This window comes from Geotrypetes seraphini, chromosome 2, assembly GCF_902459505.1.
Source record: "Geotrypetes seraphini chromosome 2, aGeoSer1.1, whole genome shotgun sequence".
NCBI classification, from domain to species: domain Eukaryota; kingdom Metazoa; phylum Chordata; class Amphibia; order Gymnophiona; family Dermophiidae; genus Geotrypetes; species Geotrypetes seraphini.
In genome coordinates this window covers 125,814,998-125,839,342 of record NC_047085.1, presented here as the reverse complement: position 1 = coordinate 125,839,342, position 24,345 = coordinate 125,814,998, and the positions used below count along the sequence as shown (strand labels likewise).

At 43.3% G+C, this 24,345-nt stretch overlaps 1 protein-coding gene across 5 annotated transcripts in view; it reads left to right on the top strand.

Moving 5' to 3' along the window:
* Positions 1 to 445: 445 nt before the first annotated feature.
* Positions 446 to 24,345, top strand: part of SPIDR (scaffold protein involved in DNA repair) — a 536,511-nt gene continuing 512,611 nt past the window's right edge. For 3 of the 5 annotated variants that reach the window (XM_033933718.1, XM_033933714.1, XM_033933717.1), the window contains exons 1-2: positions 446 to 551; positions 19,835 to 19,990. In XM_033933718.1, the coding sequence (XP_033789609.1) occupies positions 477 to 551; positions 19,835 to 19,990 (231 nt within the window). In that variant the 5' untranslated portion in view covers positions 446 to 476. Of the gene's footprint in view, positions 634 to 17,793; positions 17,939 to 19,834; positions 19,991 to 24,345 lie in introns of all 5 variants that reach the window. The other 2 variants (XM_033933719.1, XM_033933716.1) reach the window with 2 other exon arrangements.

Sequence of the window (24,345 nt, the reverse complement as noted above, 5' to 3'; positions counted from 1 at the left end):
AAGGACAGGACGTTCTCCCATCCGAAAGTTGCCATGAGTATCCCTAAAATTGCAGGTTTATTCCCCAAAAAATGAAAGGCGATTTTTGTTTCAAACCGATCAATAGGACGCGGGTGGGGAGAAGAGAAACAGAGAAGCACTAAAAGGGTACAGAGGATGGGAAGGGGGACCAAGCGGTGGAGTGTGGGCGGGGCTGTGGGTGGAGTATGGGCGGGGTCATGTATCTTTTTTTTTTCCTCACAAACATGGTAACTCTCATGCCCAACTTTCCAACCTTCAAGAGAATGAATGGAGGGTTTCTGAGCTGACCTTTGAAGAAAAGAGAAGGGAGAAAACTAAAAAGTTAAAAAGCAGAAAAATCCAGATTCCTCAAGGCCTTTGCCCGTTCAGCCGTCTTTACTGCAAAGAGAACCTGAAGCGTTCGATTCGCTGGCAAAGAGGAGATACGGAAGCGCCGAGCACCGCCCCTCCAAGAAATGGGCCAATCAGAGGGCGTCTCTGGAGCGCGCCAACCTGGAAGCGGCGAGGTGGCGGAGTGGCGAGTTGGCAATGTAGGAGGGAGCGAGGGGCGTGGGGGTAGCGGATGGACTTCGGGTCCTAGGCTTATGGAGAGTCGCGATGTCCCGTCACAAGGTATGGGGGCCGCCGAGACTGGAGCCCTTCTTCCGTACTCGTATCAGGGGCAGTCCAGTTGCTGAGGCGGGAGTCCAGCTGGTGTAAGGCCCGGGTTCAAGCTGCCCTCTGAGCCTTTGGCTTTATTATTTCACCCGTAATAAGCTCACCATTAGTACCCACGCGCCCCCGGCTCCAGTCGTTTGGCGTGGTGCACTTATGCAGTTTGCATTACACGTCCCAGGTCGTCATTGTGATGATGAGGTCAAAGCAATTGCAAGGTCAGGATAGGACTTGCTTAAGGGTATCTGATGCTCTAGGCTAGGGTGTAGGCGAACCTTGAGTCACACACCTCGCCCATTCACCTGGGATCAAGGCCCTACCGTCTTGTAGCCCAGCATTTTCTCTTTCTTTTTCTACCCCTCCTTGGAGGCAAGCATCCCACTTCCATTCTCCCAGATGGCTCTTCCTACCCACTCCTTCAGGTAGCCTGCATTCCATTTCCCTTCTCTACCCTGGTGGCTGGAGACTCCTTCCTCTCCTCACCCTCCTCAGGTGGCCAGCATTTCCCTCCATACCTCAAATTATATAGAGAGAGAGATATTAATTGATTGATTCACTGGGGGATATCCTCAAGAAGACTGTCATTTCCAAATACACTGTCTATTCATTAATCTAATGCCTTGTCTTCAAGCATGTTGCACATGGAGATTTTCGGGAGGGGGGTATCAAGAATACTGTCATTTCCAAATTCACCTTATCTATTCATTAATGCCTTGTCCTCCAAGCATGTGGTGCTTCTTCCATCCATTTCCCTTTTCTGCTGTGAGCTAGGGAAGAGAGAGCACAAAAGAGCCAGGATGATGATGAGGGCCACCCTGAAGGTTTCCAGGGGCCACCTTTTCCTCCTTGGCCTTACATTGAAGAACACTGTTCTAGGGGATCATCGTCCCCCTTTCCACTCCTTACCCCATTCCATTTCTGCCATCTCCCCCTTCTTCTCTATTCCTCCTGTTCTGGACCAAAGTTGGCACCAGTAGGAGAGCGTGAGGGGTGAGGAGTGTCTTAAACTTAGGCTGGTATTCAAACACTGCCATATTCCACCCTCCCCCAGACAAGAAGGACATGTCCATTTTTTGGGAAGAAGTTGACGGCAGCGCTTGAGCACAAGCCTGTGTTGTCTAATTTCAGCAGGCTGGGAAGAGATGGGATAGAGAAAGGGAGGATGATAATGATGTACTTTCACCCTAAATGGATGTCTATTCTGACTGGAGTCAGGGCTGGTATAGAGCATAAATAGGCCTGACAAAGCAATCAGCATTTCTTTTACTTACAGGAAGGGTAGGCTAGTGCTGTTTCAAGGGCTTTGTGAATTGTTTTTTCTGTTCTGGGCACTAATATGGAGGAGTATAAAATTTTCTCCTAGTTCACTATTTCCTAATTCACAATCTCCTTTCTCTGGCGAGATGGAATTGGCAATTCGCACAAGGTGCATCTATACCTCAGTATGGTCCTGGGATAGGTAATTTTCAAATAGCCCGTTTACTAGCTAAATTACTTTTGGCCCTTGTTATAATGGCCAAATATGTTATTTTGTAGGATTGTTGTAGAATGATTATGATAGTTAAGTCTAACTATTAAAAATTTTTTGGGGGAAGGGGGTGCTAGAAAGGCTACTTTTCTGTGTTATTATCAAAAGGACCTATATCCTTTGTTTTGTGTGTGTTCTTGTAGGTCCCTCAAACGTATTTTCTATTCTATTAGGAAGTGGAAGTAATAGTTTTACTAACATATTTTGTTAGTCATATGACCATTAACATAAGAGCTATTTCTTTTAAAATTATTACTGCTATTACTGAAGACCCTACCTCACACAGACAGACCACTTGACTCCCTTTGTGCTGGTTCAAACATTATGAGTTTAATAATCAAATGGTAGCTTACAGGAACAAATCACATAGCATACAGAGTGATAGAGCATACATCAGGCTGGCCAGACTGATGGAGAACTTCCAACGAGTTCTGAAGCTCTGGTCCCGGGAGCCCTCTTTTATAGGACTCTGACAGCTCTGGCCCACCTTGATGCATGTTACATTTCACATTTTCATTGGTTATTCATATTTATTATCTCATTTATTAATCTAATGATTGGTTATGAGTGATACTGTGTTACCACACCCCTTATGATTTCCCCGAAATGTCCTGTTAATATACCAAGCCCCGCCTCCGAGCACCTGGCCTAATGTTTTTTAGCTCTATGGTTAGTTTTTACTTCCTTACATCCCTTGTTCTTACGCTGCACAGCCCAGTTTCTTGATGAATTTCTTACATCAATTTCTGTGTCTTCCTGTCCAGCTGTGTTTTGTGGTTGACCTTTCCTTCAAGAAAGCAGAAGTGTCTTTCAGAGCTGACAGTTTGTTAGAGTTTGTTAGTCAGAGTCCATTTTTACTTTTTCAGCATTCATTTTAGGCTCCATCCATATTGGCCTGTTTCTGCTTAAATGGGGGAAATTCCAGGGGTCTTCACCTGGTCTCTTCTACACAGGACTTCTATACCCTTCCTCATTCCCCTCTTTGAAGATTGCGAAATCTCCGAAATCTTCAAGGATTGCGGCAGAGGGAACCTGCTGCTGAGGACTATGGCAGCTTGTAAGGACCACTACAGCACCGGCGATCCGCTCTGCAGGCTGCAGTAATTTAGGTAAGAGCGGGAAGCCAGGGGGGAAGCCGGAGGACACTGCAGCACTTCCCAACTGACTCTCCCCCCTCACCTCCTAAAGCAGGAGCGGCAGTGGACAAGCCAGCAAGAGGCAGCGCTGCCATTCCTGCTGTAGAAGACCTGAAGGCACAGGAGGAGGGTTAGTCACCGAATCGGGAGGCCAAATTTTTTAAAAAAAGGAATCGATTTGAATCGATTCACCCAAAATGAATTGGTGAATCTATTTTGGAATCGGAAATCAGGCAGTACTACCGCACACTTTCATCAAGGTAATGATGGTAGCACTGGTGCACCTCCACAAGATGGAGGTGCAACCATATCTGGATGATTGGCTGATAAGAGCACATCTGAAGCCAAAAGAAAGATAGCAGCGCAGTGGATGGTTCAGCTCCTGCAAGACTTGGGCTAGGTGGTCAAAAAGACACCTGGTGCTGATACAATGCCTGGAGTATCGGGGGATCCTGTTCGAAACAAAGTTTTTCTGCAAAAAGCCGTTAGAGCAAAACTTATGTGGCAAGTTGACCCTGACAGCTTGGCATTACTGCAGGTACCATTGTAGCAATGGTTGTGGCTATAGATGTGGTCTCCTGGGCAAGAGTGTACCTATATCCTCTACAAAATGCACTTCTTTCCTGCTGGTGCCTGCAAAGGGATGTGTTGCAGTTAAAGGTACCATGGACAGCAGAGGTACAGCTAAGTCTGAACTGGTGGTTTGAGGTTCAGCCTTTGACCCAAGGGTGCCACTCCGCATCTCCTCATTGGTGATCCTGACCTATGGATGCCAGATTTTATGGTTAGGGAGTACATTGAAGGGCATCTGGTGCAGGGGCGCTGGTCCCCCTCACAGAAGAAGTGGTTGATCCACTGGTTGGAACTGAGAGTCATATGCCTGGTGCTGCAGGCTGGATGCAAATTACAGAACAAAGTGGGATATCACGTGGGATCTTTAAGGGAGTAAATTCAGGGGAGGGGATACTTGGAATGGGCAGACTTGGTGGGCTATAGCCCTTTTCTGCTGCTTTTTTCTATGTTTCTATGTTTCTAAGTTTTCTCAACCAATGCAATGGTGGTAGCCTATGTTAATCAACAGGGGAGCACCAAAGGTGCTGCGCTATACCTGAAAGCTCAACTTCTGTTCCTGTGGGTGGAGATCCACCTAATGACTCTATCAGTGGTCCATGTAGCAGGAGTGGACAATGTGCAAGTGGATTTCCTCAGCCGAAAAATCCTAGAAACTGGAGCATGGGCACTCTCTCTTCAGAAGCATTTAAAAGCATCGTGAATCATTGAGGGTGACTGATGTTAAATTTAATGGCATCAGCAAACTACAAGAAAACAGTGTGGTTCTTCAGCCGAAGATATGAAGTGACGGCGTGGACACCCTGGTACAACCATGGCCATAGGAGGGGCTCTTATGTCCCATGATAGGCAGATTCCTGCAAAGAGTAAGGTTGCACTCAGGACTGGTTTTACTAAGTCATACCAGAGTGGCTAAGGTGTCCGTGGTATGCAGATCTCATCTGTTTGCAGAAGGACTGGAGTCTTAGACTGCCGTGCCACCTGGGACTACTTATACAGGGCCAAATTGCCCTGGAGGATCTGAAGCTCTTGAGTGCGCAGCCTTATTAAGAAAAGGCTATTCGGACGTGGTGATTGCCACTCTCTTATGGTCCAAGAAGCAGTCATTAGCTGCCTTTGCGAAAGCCTGGGAGTGTTTCCAGATCTGGTGTGCACAAAAGAGCGAGGACCCGGTTTCAGATCCAGTTTAGTTGTTCATAGCAGGAGGGACTTGAAAACGGTCTGGTAGTGACCTCCCTCAAAGTTTAAATAGCAGATCTTTCATGCTTCAGATCTTAAGTAAACAAAAAGTCCTTGGCTTTGCACTCAGATGTGGCCAGATTTCTGAAGAGGGTTTTGCATTTACATCCTTTAATATGATACCCATTTCGTTGTGGAGTTTTAATCTATTCCTGCGGGTGCTCGCTAGGGTTCCATATGATCCCCTGGATCATGCATCATTGGTGGACCTCGTGTTTGGACTTGGTCAGCTTGGGATTGCACTGTCATATCTAACGCCCCTTCATGATTTTGGACCTCCAAATATTGTATTTCATCTTGTCCATCCTTTTCCTGAAAAAACACCCTCAATTGCATCTTCCTTATAAATTTATGTACTGCAATATGCAGCCGTAAAAAATCAGGGGGATATGCTATGACAAAACCCAGACCCTGATCCAACAATGGAAAATTTTAAAGATAAAGCACAGACCCTCACGCAGAGGCTTATTGATAGAGAGTACCCCAGTAGAGCCATTAAACAATCCTATTTACGACATAAGTATGCACAGAGAGAGCTTTTGATGAAGGAAGCCTCATGTGAGGTGGAAAGGAGAAAATTGACATGTATTCTCCCTTATTCTCAAGCAGCCTTTAAACTAGTGCAGATTATGAAAGAACTGTGGCATGTGCTTCGGGTGCATCCCTCCTTGCAGGGGTTTCCGAAAATAGCATATTCTAAGGGTAGGACTGTAGGGCAAAGATTTAACTTTCAAAAATTTGGTTTGAAGAAAGCCCTGGATAGGGGGTATCATGCAAAATGTGGTTGGTGCCAGTGGTGTAATAAGACCATTGAGGGTGACTGATGGATGGTCCCGGGGAGAAATATTGTATTAAGATCTACGGACACCACTGACTGTAATAGTAGCCATGTGGTTTATGCAATTGTCTGCCTGTGCAAGTTGATCTATATTGGGCGCACGAGCAAACCTGTAAAAATAAGATTGATTGAACATAAGTCCCGTTTGGTGAACGAGCATTTACAAGCCCCAATTGTCCAACATTGGATTTCTAAGGATCATAAGGTAGAGGAGATGCAATGGCGCATTATTGATAGTATAGAACAGCGTTTTTCAACCTTTTTACACCTGTGGACCGGCAGAAATAAAATAATTATTTTGTGGACCGGCAAACTAATAGGACTAAAATTTAAAAACCCTGTTTCTGCCCCATCTCTGCGAGCTCGGTCCCCGCAAATCATCTGATTCCATCCACACAAGCCTCAGTTATGATTTTATATTGAATATATTTTATTAAAGTATGAAAAGAAACAATATTCTGTACAATTGCCATTTTATAAATACAAATAATACAGAGCAAGGATCAACAAAACCCCTGTCTTCCCTCCCCTTCACATATATCCCCTCTACTATCAAGAAAACTGAACAAGCCAAATTATTACAGAATGCTACACAGAAATATCTTGCTAACAGAATACTGCAGTCACACATGACAGGAATAGTTTTAGGGGAGTGCAACTAGGGCAACTGCCCCCTGGTCAGAGAGTGCCCTAAGCCAGCTGGAAGCTAAAGAAGCACTGCAGTCCCCAGTTATGTCTAACACCAGCTCTAGCAGGATATCTATTTCAAATCTGATATATTCTAATCATAAAATAGAAATAAAATTATTTTTTTCTACCTTTTATCGTCTCTGGTTTCTGCTTTCATCTTCTTTTCACTCTTTTCCTTCCAGCTTCTGCACTCTCTGCCCCTTCCATCCAGCATCTGCCCCTTCCATCCACTGTCTGTCCTTTCCCCCTTCCATATGGCATCTGTCTTCTTTCCATCCAGCCTGCGCCCCCTCTCCTTTTTACATGATTCATTCCAGCTTCACTGCTCTCTTCATTTTTATCTCTCCTACACCAGATCTACCATCGTTGTCACTCTCTGCTTATTTTTCTGCTGACCCCTTCTCATAATCAATCTCTCTACTTTCTCATGCCTATCTCTCCCCTTCCCCTCCTCTAATCTCCCTGCCAGCTGTTTCCTTCCTTTTATCCTTTTCCCTTCCCTTCTCCTCCTGTCCAGCAGTAACTCTCTTCCCTTCCTCCCCTCCCAGCAGTATCTCTCCTTCTCCTTCCTTCCAGGTCCAGTAGCAGCTGTCTCTTTTTTTTTCCCTTGCCCAGCAGCTTCCCAGATTCCTTTCCCTCCTCCCCTCCCAGCAGCATCTCTCCTTCTCCTTCCCTCCAGGTCCAGTAGCAGCTGTCCCTCTTTTTTCCTTGCCCAGCAGCTTCCCAGATTCCTTTCCCTCCTCCCTTCCCAGCAGCATCTCTCCTTCTCCCTCTCCAGTAGCAACTGTCCCTTTTTTTTTCCCTTGCCCAGCAACTTCACAGACTCCAATAGTGGCTTTCTCCCCTCCCAGCAGCTTTCCTTACTTCCCAGCACAGCGATTCAGGAAGGCAGCCTCAGGTCCTTTGTTGGGTCGCGCCACCTCTGAGGAAAGAGGAAGTTGCATCATCAGAGGCAGTCGCGACTCAGCAAAAGCCCCAAGGCTCCCTTCGTGAATCGCTGCGCTGGTAAGTAAAGGAGAGCTGCAGAGAGGGGAGAAAGCCACTGTCGGAGGCTCCCCATGATCTCTCCGGCCCAGCGCGGACCAGCTGAAAATGACTCGTTGATCTTGCCGGCCCTGTGCGGACCGGCAGGAAATTGAAGTTAGTCAATCTTACCGGCCCTGTGCGGACCGGCAGAAATTTCCTGCGGACCGACACCGGTCTGCGGACTGGTGGTTGAAGAACAGTGGTATAGAATAGTGGTTCCCAACCCTGTCCTGGAGGACCACCAGGCCAGTCGGGTTTTCAGCATAACCCTAATGAATATGCATAGAGCAGATTTGCATGCCTGGCACCTCCATTATATGCATATTCATTAGGGCTATCCTGAAAACCCGACTGGCCTGGTGGGCCTTCAGGACAGGGTTGGGAACCACTGATATAGAACAAGGGTGGGGGGAGAAAATTTTAAATGAAAGGGAACAATATTTCATTTATCAGCTTGATACTGTTGAGCCAAGGGGTCTGAACACGGAGATAGAATGGGCATCGTTGATTGGATAGGTTCTATCCAATAGGAGGTAGGGGATATCAGCTGGTTGGAGATAGGGTATTTAAATAACGTGAAAACACGCTGCCGCCATCTTGCTCTCGTATTTTGTGAGTTGGATGACAAAAGCGGCGGCGATGAGTTAGTTTCAAATGGTTAAAGGTTTTATGGGAATATAAAATTTATTAGGATAAGCATGTCAGAGGAGGGCATTGACCCTTGATAAAGCACAATGGTGCGAAACATATCGGGTCATCCTCTCCTGGGTCACACTTGTTAAGCTAAGTGCTTGAAAATATATAAAGTATATTTAAAATAAATATTTTTTGAAAGCTTAAATAGATAATAAGATAAGTAAAAAATATGCTCTAAGAAGATTATTAGTTGGCCAATGATGAAGAGCCATGTAATTCATCCCGCTATAAGACTAATTAGCTGTGGAGTGGTGGGTCTAAGGCCATGCGATAAAAAATATAAATATATCTGGGACGTTTTTGGTAGTATTGCTATGCGCAGACAGGTTAGGATCAGAATCTCATATCTAGATGCCAATATTCATGACAATCTTTCCAACATACCCTATATGGGTGATGACTTGTTTGGAGATTGCATAGAGGAGGCAACTCAAAAGATCAAAAACATACGGACTGTATGACTATTCTGTCTTCCTCAAAAGCTCAACATTTTCAACAACCTAAGCAATTTTCAAGCTCCTACAGGCATTCCACATACTATTCCAAAACTAAATATGCTTCAAGCCTGCTGCATCTACATGAACATCTACCCAATGATGCCCAAAGCAACAAAGGCAACAGAAAACTTCTGTGCCTACTCAACCTAAGCAGCAGCAGTAGTTTTGACTCCCTCTTAGAGAGCTTAGCTAGTGTATCTCAGCCCTCACATTACACTCTCCCAATAGGAGGCAGGCTCATTCATTACCAACAGCACTAGACCCTCATAACATCATATCAATTAGTTCTTCAAGTGGTGAGTTGGGGCTATGCACTTCATTTGCAGAAGAAACCTCCAAACCACCCTCCAAGAGAGTCAACTCCCATCACAGAGCCCTCCTTCACCAGGAACTCTCAGCCCTCTTTCAGCTCAACGTGATAGAAAAAGTTGTGCTGCAGGAGAGGGGCAAGGGTTTCTATTCAAGGTACTTCCTTATCCCAAAGACCGTAGAAATTCGACCAATTCTAGACCTCCATGTGCTCAACTAGTACCTGGTGAAAGAGAAGTTTCAGATACTCTCTCTGGGAATCCTGTAAAGCAGCTACCTGGTCCTCAGTTCATACATTCATGACCCACTAATGTTTGGAAAATCTTTTCAGACAGGATACTCAGTTCAGCCACAAAGTTCTCCAAAATTTAGTCTCCAACTAGAAGCCAATTTCCCTCCAACCCTATTTTATAGCTGGAGAGTCCTTGCATGTGAGAATATGCTGCCTTCTTGACCTGAGATAAAGCACAGTTACTGTAACAGGTGTTATCCAGGGACAGCAAGCAGATACAACCCACCTACTACCTCCCCTTTGCTCTATGCAGGCCTGAGTTCCTCCCTACAGCACAATCATTCAACACACCAATCAGACTGATCTTCAGACTAAAAAATATGATGCTATATCAGAATATTACCACAAACTTCATTGGTTACCTGTAAATGCATGCATCAAATTCAAACTATCCTGCATCATGTTCCATACCCTACATCATGGGTTGGCAACCTTTTCTCAGCAAAGAGCCAATTTAACCAAAATATTTGACCTAAGATTTACAGAGCCACAAGGTGTAGTTTCTCTTTCCTCCAACCCCTTGCAGTTCTCTGTACCTCTCATCACTCCCTTCTTCCCCTGCCCCTCCCCCAACCTATAGCCAAGGTTCTTTCCCCTCTCCAAGCCCTGACCCTTTAATCTCCCTCCCAACCCCACGATTCCCCACTCCCGGGCCTACTGTGGTACCTGATGGTCCAATGGGAGTCTTTGTGGCAGGAGCGCGGCCCTCTTGCTCATGTCTCCTCATGGCTGCTGCGCTCTCTTGCGGCAGTTCATGTTACTATAGGAAATATGAGTAGCTGCGAGAGGTCGTGACAGCTATTTTAGAAGGCAGCTGCAAGAAGACAGGAGTGAGAAGGCTGCACTCCTGCACAAAGACCCCTGCTAGACCACCAGGTACCTTGGTAGACCCTGGGAGGGGGATCGTGGAGTTGGGAGAGAGAGCCCCAGGTACATTAGATAGATTGTGAGCCCACCAGGACAGAGAGGGAAAATACTTGAGTACCTGATTGTAAAGACCGCTTAGATAACCTTGATAGGCGGTATATAAAATCCTAATAAACTTGAAACTTGAGATTTAAACATATGGGGCCTGAAGAGCCACAGCCATATACAAGAAGAGCCGCAGGTTTCCGACCCCTGCGCTACATGCTAACACCTCAGAGCAAATAATTCAACTCCTCTCCAAATCACACTTGTCATCCAGGATCCACAGCACAAACTACTATAATAATAATAATAATAATAATAACTTTATTCTTCTATACCGCCACTAATGCTTCCTTCATCCAAAGGAGTCAAATACAAATGAATCTATAATGCCCCATTTATCTATACAGCAATCAAAACATGGAACAGTCTCCCAATAATTGAACTGAATTACCTCAGCTTTTGAAAAAAACTGAAAACTTACCTATATGACAGACCTTGTCAGTAACATCAGCACTGCCACCTTCTCAAGAAACCCACCAATATAGTATCTCAGACATACCAAAAAATACCTCCAAAAATTGCAATTTACATGCCATACCTTCCCTACTTACCACTATGAAACTTAAAAATATTGTAATCAAAATGTTAGTCATTGTAATTCCTCATATATTATATGAGCCTCTTTATATGTAAATTGCCTTGAACTTATTCTGGATAAGTGCAGTACAGAAATTCAGATTAGATTCTTAACTTTGTTACTGAATTGATGATCCCGCATGCTGGCAGCGGGTTGGAAGGCACCTGTGCATGTGCAGTACAGGCAGTGTTCTAAGTGACAGTTCACTTTAGATCAGGTGTGTCCAACCTGCGGCCCCGTGAAGTATTTTGAGCGGCCCCGGTCGAGGGCGATGCAGTGTTTTTCTCTGCTGCCCCCGGGTGTTTACCGTCTTGCTGGCTCCCTCCTCTGTCTTGCTGTAGCGTTTGCGCGGCCCCAGAAACATTTTTTTTGGCCAATGTGGCCCAGGGAAGCCAAAAGGTTGGACACCCTTGCTTTAGATAGTCCATGCTGGGTTCCATGGATGACGTCACTCCACATGTGAGAATTGTCTGCCTTCTGTCCCTGGATACCACCTGTTAAAGGTAACTAACTGTGCTTTTTCCTTTCCCCAGAGGGCTTTCAGTCTGTTTGTACCCAAGGCAGCAGAGGGTTAAGTGACTTACCTAAGATCACAAAGAGCAGGTGAATTTGAACCAGATTCCCCTAGCTATTCCTCCAGTCTACTTTGTATTTTGACCTCGCACATATGAAGAGGGAACAGCAAATTTGTAGTATTGGCTAATTATATGGGACTTTGTAAAATATGGGCATTTTGGTGTGCATCTCCTTCTGTTTTGGAATATCTTCTTACAAATGTGTTTTTAGGTTGCCTTTTCATTTTCTGAACTTTTTGCTTTGCGGGCGCTTTGTGGTATCTATTTATTTATTTTTTGTATACATGTTGATATTTTGGGATTCAGGGCTGGGGAGGACTCTGTTTGAGGAATTTGACTCCTGGTGTCAGTTAGTTCATTCTTTGGTGGTCTGCCAAGAACTTAGATTTTATGAGGAACATAACGTGATTCTGTAGAATTGGCTCTCCTGGACTGGATTGTTGGACTTTGCATGCCATGCCAGATGTTTTCTTTCAAAGCTCTCCTTAGTACGCTTGAGTTACGTAAGATGTTACTGATGTGCAGATGCCATGTGAGGAAGGAAAATATTTTTTCCATTTGGAAAAAAATCACAGGACTAATGAATAAGACAGAAGGAATTTACAGTTTTTGGGAATGGTATGTTCTAGTCAAACCCAGCCATGCTAAAAACACATTAAGAAAAACAGGAAGTCCTATAATTGGTTTTGAACAGTAGGTTTTTATTTACTCGACTTTTCCCTTCATTAACATGATGTCCATATTTGTAAGAAGTCTCTGGGTGGAAAAAAATAACAATTACTAGACAGTGTAATTAAGAGCACAGTATAAAAGGACAACTATCATACATATCCCTCTCTTCTAAATACAGGTACCTTCGATAAAATAGTAGGATATAATAGATTTAGTAGCACTGGAGGAATACTGCGGAACACAAGATTACCAAATTGCATTTACCTTCCCCCTCTTTTATAAAACCAATTGTATTTTGATTTTAACCTTGAATTCTTGTATATGTGATTTGTCTTAATTTGCTCATTGACTGCATTACTGAATTTTAGATTGTAAGCCGCCCAGAAGGATTACCAATGGCGCGGGACAGGAAGACTTTAATAACAACTTGGATTTCAGGCCCAGTGAAAATTTGTGTGTGACAGAACCAAAGCTCTCAAACAGCATAATAGGGGGAATAAAATACAAATCCACTTTGGAACAGCTTAATAGGTGCTGCATTTTATGGCACACATTAAGAGGTGGTAAAAAGGGAGCAAATTTCACATTGGTTAAGGGGTCTGAGTTGCTAGAACATGCCCACTGCATCATAGTACAGTTTGCAGCTTGAAGTGGATGTCTGGCATGAGATGTTTGACATCCTTAAGTTTAGGCCCAACCTTGTCGATTCCCTTTCTCTTTCTGCATATCCTTTAACCCTCAATTCCCTCGATAGTTCTACAATATCTAAACAATTACCTTCCTGATAAACTCAAGCTATCCCTAGAACCCTCAAACTATGTTTTGGAACCATAGGTCTGGAGAATGAGCAGATCAGCTATTAAGAAATTTCCAGTGAGCCACGTTGTCATCTGCAGACAGCATTTATACAGTACATTTTAGGAATGAAACCTGGCTAAATGAAACGGGATTACCACTGTCTGAGCTGTGTCCAACAGGTTTAAACATTCACCATCAACCAACAATAGGGAGGGGGTAGAGGGTGCTACTACTATTATTTATTACTTCTATAGCACTGAAGGGCGTATGCAGCGCTGTATATTTTGACATTAAATAGACAGTCTTTGCTTGGAAGAGCTTGCAATCTAACTTGTAGCACGTGTAGCAGTGCTAACTCCTAAAACACAATCAAACTGCATAAAATTACCATCCCCTGCCTAATTGAATAAGAATCCTTTTTAATCCAGCTAGAAGAGAGATCATCTGGCTACCTGTTGGTATACTGACCACCTTATAACACAGCATTTGTGCAAGGACTCCTCAAACTGATTATAGAGATGACACCAAGTTTTCTTAGATTGCTGATCTTGAGAGAGTTTAATCCACACATTGAAATACAAATTACCACCACAGCTCCCTTTCTTGACATAATTACAGCAATAGAATTCACACGGGTGATTAATTCTCCAACCCATGAAAAGGGCCACTTACTAGACTTGTGAAGAGTTGACATTCCAGAATTTTGGAATAGTGGTGTTGATATAATATCCCTGTCATTGAAGGACTATTGTCTAATCAAATTTCTTGTACAACCCCACTCTATTCCTGAACCTTCCGGTAGTCAATCCCTTCTCACGAGAACTCTTGTAGGAAACTTCATTTGCATACTTTTGCTTCTCCTCTCTTATCTCTGGGCTGTCCTCCGATTCCTTGGTTGTCTTTCAGCAAGAAAGACAGTAGGAGCTTGTCATTCTGATCATGTTTATTTTTCTTTAAATTCAGTCTTTTTTCCCACTATTTTTCAAGGCTTATTTTTTTATACTGCAGAGGATTCCCTTGCGGGGACAGCTCTGGCTGTGGGAGAGTGCAGACTCTGAGGCAGAAGGTCTGCTTCTAAGAGGTAGGCAGCTTTGCAGTACACCCACTTGGACTAGTGCTGCCCGATTCAGGGAACATTTTTTTTAAAATTTGATTTGGCCTATTGAATCAATTTTTTTCAATTTGATTCAAGTTTCTTGCCCAATCGGGCATTTTTTTTTTTTTTTTTCAAACGTCCTGGTGGATTTATTTTGTAGTCTTTCCACCCACCCCCCTTTCTTCTCCAATCCCACACCGACACAGTGGTGTAAACCAGTGATTCCCAACCCTGTCCTGGAGGAACACCAGGCCAATCGGGTTTTCAGGCTAGCCCTAATGAATATGCATGAGAGAGATTTGCATATGATGGAAGTGATAGGCATGCAAATTTGCTTCATGCATATTCATTAGGGCTAGCCTGAAAACCCAATTGGCCTGGTGTTCCTCCAGGACAGGGTTGGGAACCACTGGTGTAAACAAAATAAACAAAAAAGTCTCTTCCTCTCTCTGTTAGGCCCTAGCTCAGGGGTAGGGAACTCCGGTCCTCGAGAGCCGTATTCCAATCGGGTTTTCAAGATTTCCCCAATGAATATGCATGAGATCTATTTGCATGCACTGCTTTCAATGCATATTCATTGGGAAAATCCTGAAAACCCGACTGGAATACGGCTCTCGAGGACCAGAGTTCCCTACGCCTGCCCTAACTCATGCTCGCTAACACCAGTTCTGGCAGGATACACATTTCAAATTTGACATATTGTAATCACAAAATAGAAAATTAAAATTATTTTTTTCTACCTTCCACTGCCATATCCAACATTTGTTTCTTTCCCATTGTATACCATCTCTTTCTCTCTATGTGTGTGTGTGTGTATATATATATATATATATATATAAAATGATGTGCAGCATCTCTCCCTGCCCTCTACCCTATGTCCAACATTTCTCCCATGCACCATATGCAGGATTTCCCTCTCTCACCCCTTTCTACCTCTTTTCTCCCTTCCTCTCCCTCCATATGCAACATCTTGTCTCCCTTCCCATCTATTCCCTTGTATAGCATCTTGCCATCCCCCTGTGCAGCAGCACCCCACCGACTCTCCCACCATGCAGCGGCGGCGAAGAAAGCAAATAGAATGCTAGGCATGATAAAGAAGGGAATTACGAGTAGATCAGAGAAAGTTATAATACTGCTCTACAGAGCCATGGTCAGACTTCTAGTTTTGTTTTGTTTTCATACATATTTTGGTGCAAACCTCATACCATCTTTGTCGCGTTCCACTGGACTGCTTAAAGTCTTCTTATATCCTTAGCCAGATATGGCCTCTAAAACTGAACACGATTACTCCAAGTGGGATATCAACACCTCCTTTCTTCTGCTGGTTACTCCTCTCTATACACATACAGCCTAGCATCTTTCTGGTTATAGCCACTGCCTTGTCACGCTGTTCGTTACCTTCAGATCTTCAGACATTATTACTTAAAGGTCCCTTTCCCCATCTGTGCATATCAGTCTCTCACTTCCTAGCACTATTTCCTAAATGCATCACTCTGTACTTCTTTGCATTGAATTTTAGTTGCCAAAACATTAGACCATTCTTCCAACTTTTGCAGATCTTTTTTCATGTCTTCTACTCCATCTGGGGTGTCCACTCTGTTACAAATCTTGTTATCATCTGCAAAAAGGCAGACCTTACCTTCTAATCCTTTGGAAATGTTGCTCACAAACATATTGAACAGAATTGATCCTAGGATTGTTCCTTGAGGCACTCCACTACTCATCTTTCCTTCCTCTGAGCAAATTTCATTAACCATCACTCTCTGGTGTCTGTCAACCAGTTTCTCATCCAATTCACCACTTTGGATCCTAACTTCAGCATATCAAGTTTATTCAAGAACCTCCTATGAGGAACTGTGTAAATGGCTTTGCTGAAATCTAAGTAAATTACATCTACAGAGATCAAGATGGTGTTGAGAATGGACGCTTGAGTGCACAGCGCTGATCGTTTGCTGAGTTTCAGCATGTGGTCTGACTCTTTCCAATGTAATATGGGAAAGAGGAAAGGGACTGCTCACCCTAACCCTCTGGCGACTGGAACCCCCCAGCGGATGACACAGCAGACAATTATGAGGGCTTTTGGCTGTTTGGGTGAAGATCCCAGACCTACCTCAGGGGTTAATCTAGATTCATCGGGAGACCTCAACGCAGGAGCGAGCCGAGCATCGTTGACCCCGGAGCAGAGACTGGTTCCTCCCCAACCCGGAAATGATTTAGTGCAGGGAGCTGCTGGTGTCCTGTTACCCTAAGAGGGATGATTGGACTCCAGCTTGAGAGGGATGCCTTCACCGGGCTCTTTGGAGGAAGGTGTAGGTAATTTTTGTCAGTGTTCTCCCAGCACAATGAAGGAAGAATTGAGACCTGCTTCAGGTGAGAACGTTATTAACTTTGGGGAGTTGAAAAAGCCAGAGAAAATTGATTTAGAAACGCTCTGGCAAGCCATATCTGTCATGGATTGACTCTTTCTACTATCAAAACTGACTATGGGACTTTCTTTTCTAAGGTGAAGCAACAGGGGGTATTTATTAACTTTCCTTTAGAGTTCAGTTGCCTTTTTTTATAGCTCCTTTGAGCTTGGACTACAATCTTTTCACTTCCCTTATATCCTCCCATCCCACCAGTTCTTCAGGAATGCTCTCATTGTACTGAAATTTGCATGCATGAAATCTAGGGCTTTGAGTTTTGTGTGCCCACTGTCCACTTTAGCTCTTACATTGAACCATACAATATGATCACTGCTATTCTGGTGGGCACCCACCTGGACATTAGACACACTTTCTCCATTTGTGAGCACCAGATCCAGTGTCGTCCCTTCCCTTATGGGTTCCATCACTATTTGTCTGAGCAGAATGCTATGAAGGGCATTCATAGTCTTTTTGCTTTTTTCCAGTTCTAGTCAGGACATTCCAGTCCATATCAGGAAGGTTGAAATCTAGTAATGTCTCTTCCCCTTTCAGACTCAGTTTTTGGATGTCTGCAACCAGCTCTTTGTCCAGCTTCTCCTTTTGTATCTGAAGTCTATAGATGACTCCTGCATGTATAGAGGTTCCATCTTCTCTCTTCTCTGGTCCATAACTCTTCCCCAGGACCCCTGTATTTCAGCTGCTTTAATATTGGTTTTCACATATAGCACTACTACTCCATCCTTTCAGCCATCTCTTATCCTTTCTAAAACAGTTATATCAAGGTATGATTACATGTTACTTATGGGAATCACATGAGCCATGTCTCTGTGATAGCAACAAGTCAGCTTCTATCACCAGGGCTTCCAGATCCTGAACTTTATTAGCTAAACTACAAGCCTTCTTGCTCATCACTTTCCAGCAACATTTTACTGTTAGGTTCTGTATAATGTTTTGCCTACTCTCAATTCCCTCTTTGTTGATGATGGTGTTAGCATTACCTTCCCCACTGCTGTTGCATTTTTGCATTTTTTGATTCCACCTGCTTCCCTTTTTGTCACCCCACATTCTAGTTTAAACACTTAGTAATATACTGTCTGACATTCTCAACAAGTAACCTCCTTCCTACCATAGAAAGATATAGGCCATCCCTATGTTACTATGTTACAATATAGCCTTTTGTTTTACCATATATTGCTTTCTAGGTATCTAAAAACCTTCTTGTTGACACCAGGATTTCAGCTATTTAGAACGTATGTCAGAAGTGACACAGAGGGAAAGGCCCTGCTGGGGTTGGCTGCGAGCAGCCTGTTTTGAGCGCTGCCTCCTCCTGACCGGCTGCTGCTTCAGGTGAGGGAGGGAGGAGGTTCTCAGCTCAGGATCGCTGCCTGTTTCTGCTACTTATTTATTTAGATTTCTATCCCGTCCTTCCAACAGCTCAGAATGCTCAGGGAGCAGGGTACCGACCTAACTGAAGATTTCCACACTCATCCAAAGGTTAAAGAGCGCTGCTAAACATGCTCTTTAACCTTTGGAAGAGTGTGGAAATCTTCAGTTAGGTTGGCACCCCCACTCCCAGATGACACGGGGCTCGTCGGAGTACGAGGTGGTGCTTTCAGATAAGTAACATTTTGACCAGCAATCGCCTAAAGCAGGGGTGTCAAAGTCGATCCTCGAGGGCCGCAATCCAGTCAGGTTTTCAAGATTTCCCCAATGAATATGCATGAGATCTATGTGCATGCACTGCTTTCAATGCATATTCATTGGGGAAATTCTGAAAACCCGACTGGATTGCGGCCCTCGAGGACCGACTTCGACACCTGTGGCCTAAAGCAAAGAAATGAATTAAATATTGAATGTATAAATGATAGTAAGTAAAATTAGAAAATTTTAAAAAAACAGGAGGAAAGGCGGCAACAGGGACCTATGAGGACTGCTGCCATCCTGAGTGCTATTACCAGGATGGCATTCTTCCTAGCCTTTTAAGGATGAAGGCATTGCTACAGTACAAAGAAAGGTTGTATTATACATATTTAAAATAGCCTATGTCCAGTTTTGACTTGATTGATCAAGAACAATGGTATATTCTTTAAAGAACACTAACCTAACTGTATGTGCTTAATGTTTAGATGCCAGTATTTAGGCCAGCCTTAGAGCTGGTGTAAGTGTTGACAGCTAAATGCTGGAGATAAACACATAAATCTTAGTAGTCTGTGTTTTATGCATCTATGCTCCACCTATATGTATGCTCTCTTACAAATATGTGCTATGTATGTTAAGTTGGTATTTGCAGAATAGCTTTTAAAATGTTGGCATTTATGTGCATATGTGTTCACATACATAAGTAAATACCATTATTCTAAGCATTTACATGCATAATAGGTACATAAATGTTGGCGTCCGAGTTATACAATTGCCCTCCATGCTATGTAAAACATTGAGAGTTCCACCAGCCAGAACAATTGAAAGGGGTATGCTGTGTGGCAGAGGACAGATGATAGGTAACTGGTATGGGAACAGATGCTGGATAGGCTGGGGATCCTGAAACACACAGTGGTGCTTCTGACTGTTGTAATGCAAACAAGCATCTTGCATCTTTTTCTAGATAGTGCCCTTATATTACCCACTACTGAAATTATATATTGTTTTTAGGGCTATTGTGGGTTTTTTGTCCATTAGAAGCTAGCATTGCCAATCTACATTAGTAAACTCTATAGTTTATGAACATAAACCTTTGGGAAAGACTCAGTTTTATCAATGTTCATAGTAGTGAGTGTTCAGTTTCATACTGGCTGCAAATTGTTATGCTTTTGTGGTGATGCTCCTTATACAATCTGAGATTTCTTTTCTATCTTTTTTTTTTTTTTTCTTCCTTTAACAAACAAGGAGTGTAGCTCTTTTTGGAGCCAGATTGATAAGTTTTTATTTTTTTCTGTTTAGAGCATATTATAAATGTGTGTAACTTGATGAAGCGCTTCACTTAGGTGGAGCTGGGAAAAAATGGGATTCTTCCAGACTGATACCTTTTTATGCAACTAATATAAGAGTTTCTTCAAAGATCATGGCTATTGATTTTCTTTTTGTAATACTTTTTTCTTGCAGGCTAACGTGGCACTTGCTGCTCTTGTGGCTTTGGTAGTTCTGCAGTTGTTACTAGCCTTGTTTGTTTTCTTTAGAAGCATTAGTTGATCAGTTCTGTGTGTTTTCTTATTTGAGACTTATCTCATTTTTTTTTCTTGTTGCTAGAGGAAAAGATCCTTGGGTGGAGCTTATGCCTTGTTCCCTGATGAGTTACACGTCGGATGTAAGCAAGAAAATTCAGTGACAGCAGTGGCAGCCTCATCCTTATCCAAAACATGGCTTCGATGTGGAGAGGGCTTTGATTCTGTTACTACTTTAACTGTAAGTATTGTTCCTATGCAAACAGCATATGATTCCTTCACTGAAGGATTCTAATAGCTGTGTTGGGTGCTGGAAAAAAACAGGATTCTTTCCAGACTGATATCTTTTTATGGAACTAACATAAGAGTTCTTCAAAGATCATGGCTATTGATTTTCTTTTTGTAGTGAGAAGGGTCTTGGAGCTGCAGGCTCTGTCATGCAGAGAGCTTTTCCTCAGGTTTATGGAGGCAAGTGTCTCGTTCTGCATAGTACCTTCTTTTATCCTTGGACAAGCAGGCGGCAGATTCTCACATGTGAGTGAAACCCACAGAGCCTAGTATGGACAGTGCCAAAATGCACTATCACTTTAAGCTTTTGAAGCTTCTAAACTGCGCATGTGGGACTGCCTTCATACCGAATGTCGACTTGCGGATCCTCCAGTTTTTTGTTCTCCACAGAGCAAAGAAGTTGTGTTAGACTTTGTCTAACTGCATTACCCTACCCTCAAACATTTTTCGTCAGTCTTTTTTGACCTTTGGTATCAGTTTTTCTTTTCTTTCATCTCTATTTACTTTTTATAGCTTTTAAAAAAAATATTTTTTTCCCCAACTTTTTTCCTTAATGGCTTTCCTTTAACCTTACTGCAAAAATTTTTCTATACATGTTGAAGCCAATGAGTGGTTTTAAAAAGTGTTCCTGGTGATAATGGCTTATCTCGGTCATTGATCCTCATAACTGGTGTGTTCAGTGTGTGGGTCTGGACCATCAGATGGATGATTATATTCATTGCTCTACACTTCAGAAATGCTTCCTCAAGGAATTGATGGCTTCAACATGACAAGCTATTTGACCGGCTATGGCTTCTGGAGATTCATCTATGCCATCGGTACCAAAAAAGGTACCGGCATCCTCTTCTCCATTGGCATCTGCCGCTGTTCCTGCATCAGGTAGACTGGCTAAGATGCCTTCCACTACCCCATTAGTGTCAAAGCTATCTTCAGCATCGAGTGCCTCGATGCATGCTGAAAGCCAACGATCTCCCTCGTCGCCCTGTAGCACCGATAGTACCGGTTGTTGATCCAACGATACCAATGCCGGTTATCCCAGAACAGCTATGGGAGATTTTTCTGAAGGAGATGAGGAACTTTTTTTGGCTGCATGCGCACCGATGGTAACCCTTACTCCCTCGGTACCGGCCCAGTCTGAGCATAGCACCCAAAGGTACCAACTCCAGTTCTACATTGACGAACATCGATGCCTGATACCAATGCTTCTCTCACTAAAACCAAGAAAACGTCAAAGAGTAAACAGTTCCCCTTTGCCTCCGCACCGCTATGGTACTACTTCTTCTCAGCGTAGGTCAAAGCATAGATCTACATATTCTCACTCTCATCATCGTCCTACCTCCTCATCTTTTTCAGACCAGTACTGACGACATCGAAGGAATCATTCTTGACGTTCTTCAAGTCATCAAACGTCTCTTTCCAGAAAACACCACTCTTCACCAACTCCTGAACAGCATCAAAATGTTGAAGGGACTCTGATCTCTCTCCTCATATACAGATACTGACTTGGAACCTAAACTATCTGTACTAGTTATATGCTGTTTTTAGGTCCTAGACTTGGAGGACTACTTTGGTACGTCCCACTGGTTCCTTCCTGAGGTCTCACTGAGGATATGAAATAGATGTAATTCCCAATTTCAGACCTCTTCCACATAATTTATGGAGAGGTGTTACTGAGCTTTGAAGGAGACCTGTGTGATTGATCTTTATCTGCTACTTTTTTTGCTGTATACTTCCCCCTCCGTATTCGCGGGGGTTAGGGGCCCGGGAATAATAAAAAACTGCGAATAACATTCAGACCGGTTCTGCCCCGGCTATTTTAAGCCCTGAAAGCCCCCCTTAACTGGTGGTCTAGCGGGTTTTCAGGCAGGAGCGATCTTCCCACAGGCTGTCTTGAGCTCCTGTAGTCTCTCAAGCCATTTCCTGTGAGTGATCTGCATGGAGCAGGAGCGTGGGAAGATCACCCCTGCCTGAAAACCCGCTAGACCACCAGGTAAGGCTTACAGGGCTTAAAATAGCCTGAAAATGAAAATGCATTTTTTGGTTTAAAACCGCGAATAAGCAAATCTGTAGATAATGGAATTTGCGAATATGGAGGGGGAAGTGTAGTGCAAAGTGAGAGCTAGGGCAAAACAGTTTAGGTAAAGAAGCAGGTAATAATTAGCAATGTATTAAAAATTTTATTTTTTATTTGCTTATAATGTCATTTGAAAGCTGCTTGATGTTAATACAACTTTAATTTAATTCTTTATACTGTGTGTGGGGGGGTGGTGGGGGGGACAACACCTACATCTACATCAACAGTAAAGTTAGAATAGGGTCATTAAATCCAGTGGCGTACCTAGTATATATGACAGCCAGTGCTGATCATTTTTTTTTAACAACCCCCTCCTCTATATAAAAAAGATATTTTTGTAATAATTCATGAGTCACATAACAAGGGTGCACCTAGGAAAAGGCAGCATCTTAAACATTGCAGTGAGTACTAGAACACCAACACAAGCATTGTAAAACTAAACAAACCAGATCCTGCACAGTCAATTGATCCTGTACAGTCATTGCTAACAGAAAGCCATGTCCTTTTCATACACACAGACAGATACACCCTCACCCAATATGGAATAATCACAAACTAAAAATAGAACTATGTAGACAAAAGTTAAACTGAATCAAGAAACCAGACTCTGCATACAATGCAACACCAAAGAAACAGTGGCACGTCCTCTAATACTGTGCAAAATATAAAGACAGTAGATGTAAATTTGAAAAAATACCTGCTACATAACAATCATCACTTTACAAATTAAGAAACAGAAATAAAACAAATAATGAGAAATAAGAAAATACCATTTTTTTTAGACTAATCCATTTTTCAATTAGCTTTCAGAGGTCAAATCTTTCTTCAAGACAGTACAGCAGGGGTGCCCACACTTTTTTAGCTTGCGAGCTACTTTTTAAAATGACCAAGTCAAAATGATCTACCAACAGTAAAATTTTTTAAAACCACTAAGCACACTCTACGCAGAGAAAATGTTATTATCATTTGTATTCGGGGTTTTTTTTCAGAGGTCAAGGCAGATGACTTTAAAATATGCAATGTCACCTCAGTAACAACTATACAAAAATAGACAAATATACACTCTCCCCTTTTACTAAACCGCGATAGCGGTTTTTAGTGCAGGGAGCTGCGCTGAATGCCCCCGCACTGCTCTCGACACTCATAGGCTCCCTGCCCTAAAAATCACTATCGCGGTTTAGTAAAAGTGGGCCCTAGTGGAAAATATAGAAGGGAGATATAAGTTTTCAAAACGGACACATTTTGCTAACTAAATTGAAAATAAAATCATTTTTCCTACCTTTTTGTCTGGTGATTTCATGAGTCTCTGGTTGCACTTCCTTCTTCTGACTGTAAATCCAATATTTCTTTCTTTCTGCCCCTCCCCTTTTCTTTCTGTCTCTTTCTTTCTCCCCCTGCCCCCTCTTTATTTCAGCCTTTCTTTCTCTCTCTCTCCCTGCCCTCCCCAAGCCATTGTGCCGATTTCTCCACTTCTCCAATTCTTTCCCTACCCCAAATCACCACGATGATTTCTCCCTGCTGCTTCCCCGAGCCAGGCCAGGCATGTACAAGCGCCGGACTCACAAGACTTCACCTCCGACGTCAATTCTGACGTCGGAGAGGAAGGTCCAGGCCAGCCAGGCAGCAATTGGGTGGTCCAGAACTTCCTCTCCGACGTCAGAATTGAAGTCTTGTGAGTCTGGCGCTTGTACACGCCTGGCCTGGCTCGAGGAGGCAGGAAGAAAAAGATTGCAAAGGCAACGCAATCGATTCACATTGCCTTTGCAATCTACTAGTCGATCACAATCGAGCATTTGGGCACCCCTGCAGTACAGTATACTGCTGTTATAGTATCCTGTCCTGACCTGAGGAAAGAGGTTTAGTCCCCCCAAAATTGCCTTATTTCCATTTCCTATTTATAAACTTTAATCAATACAGTTACAATACTACTTGATTCTAAGTAAAGCAACAAAAAAAATTTTTCCTACCTTTTGTCGTTTCTGCTTTAATCATCTTCTCTTTGTTCTCTTCTTTCTATTCAGCGTTTGTCCTCGCTTCCTTCTATGCAACATCTGTCCTTTCTCTTTGCCCCTTCCACCCAGCCTCTGCCCTCTCTCTCTCTCTCTCTACCCCTTCTATTTACTGTCCACCTTCTCTCTGCACTTGCATCCACTATCCACCCTCTCTGCCCTTTCCATCCAGTGTCCGCCCTCTCTCTGTTCCATATGGCATCTTCCCTCTTTCTATGTACCTTC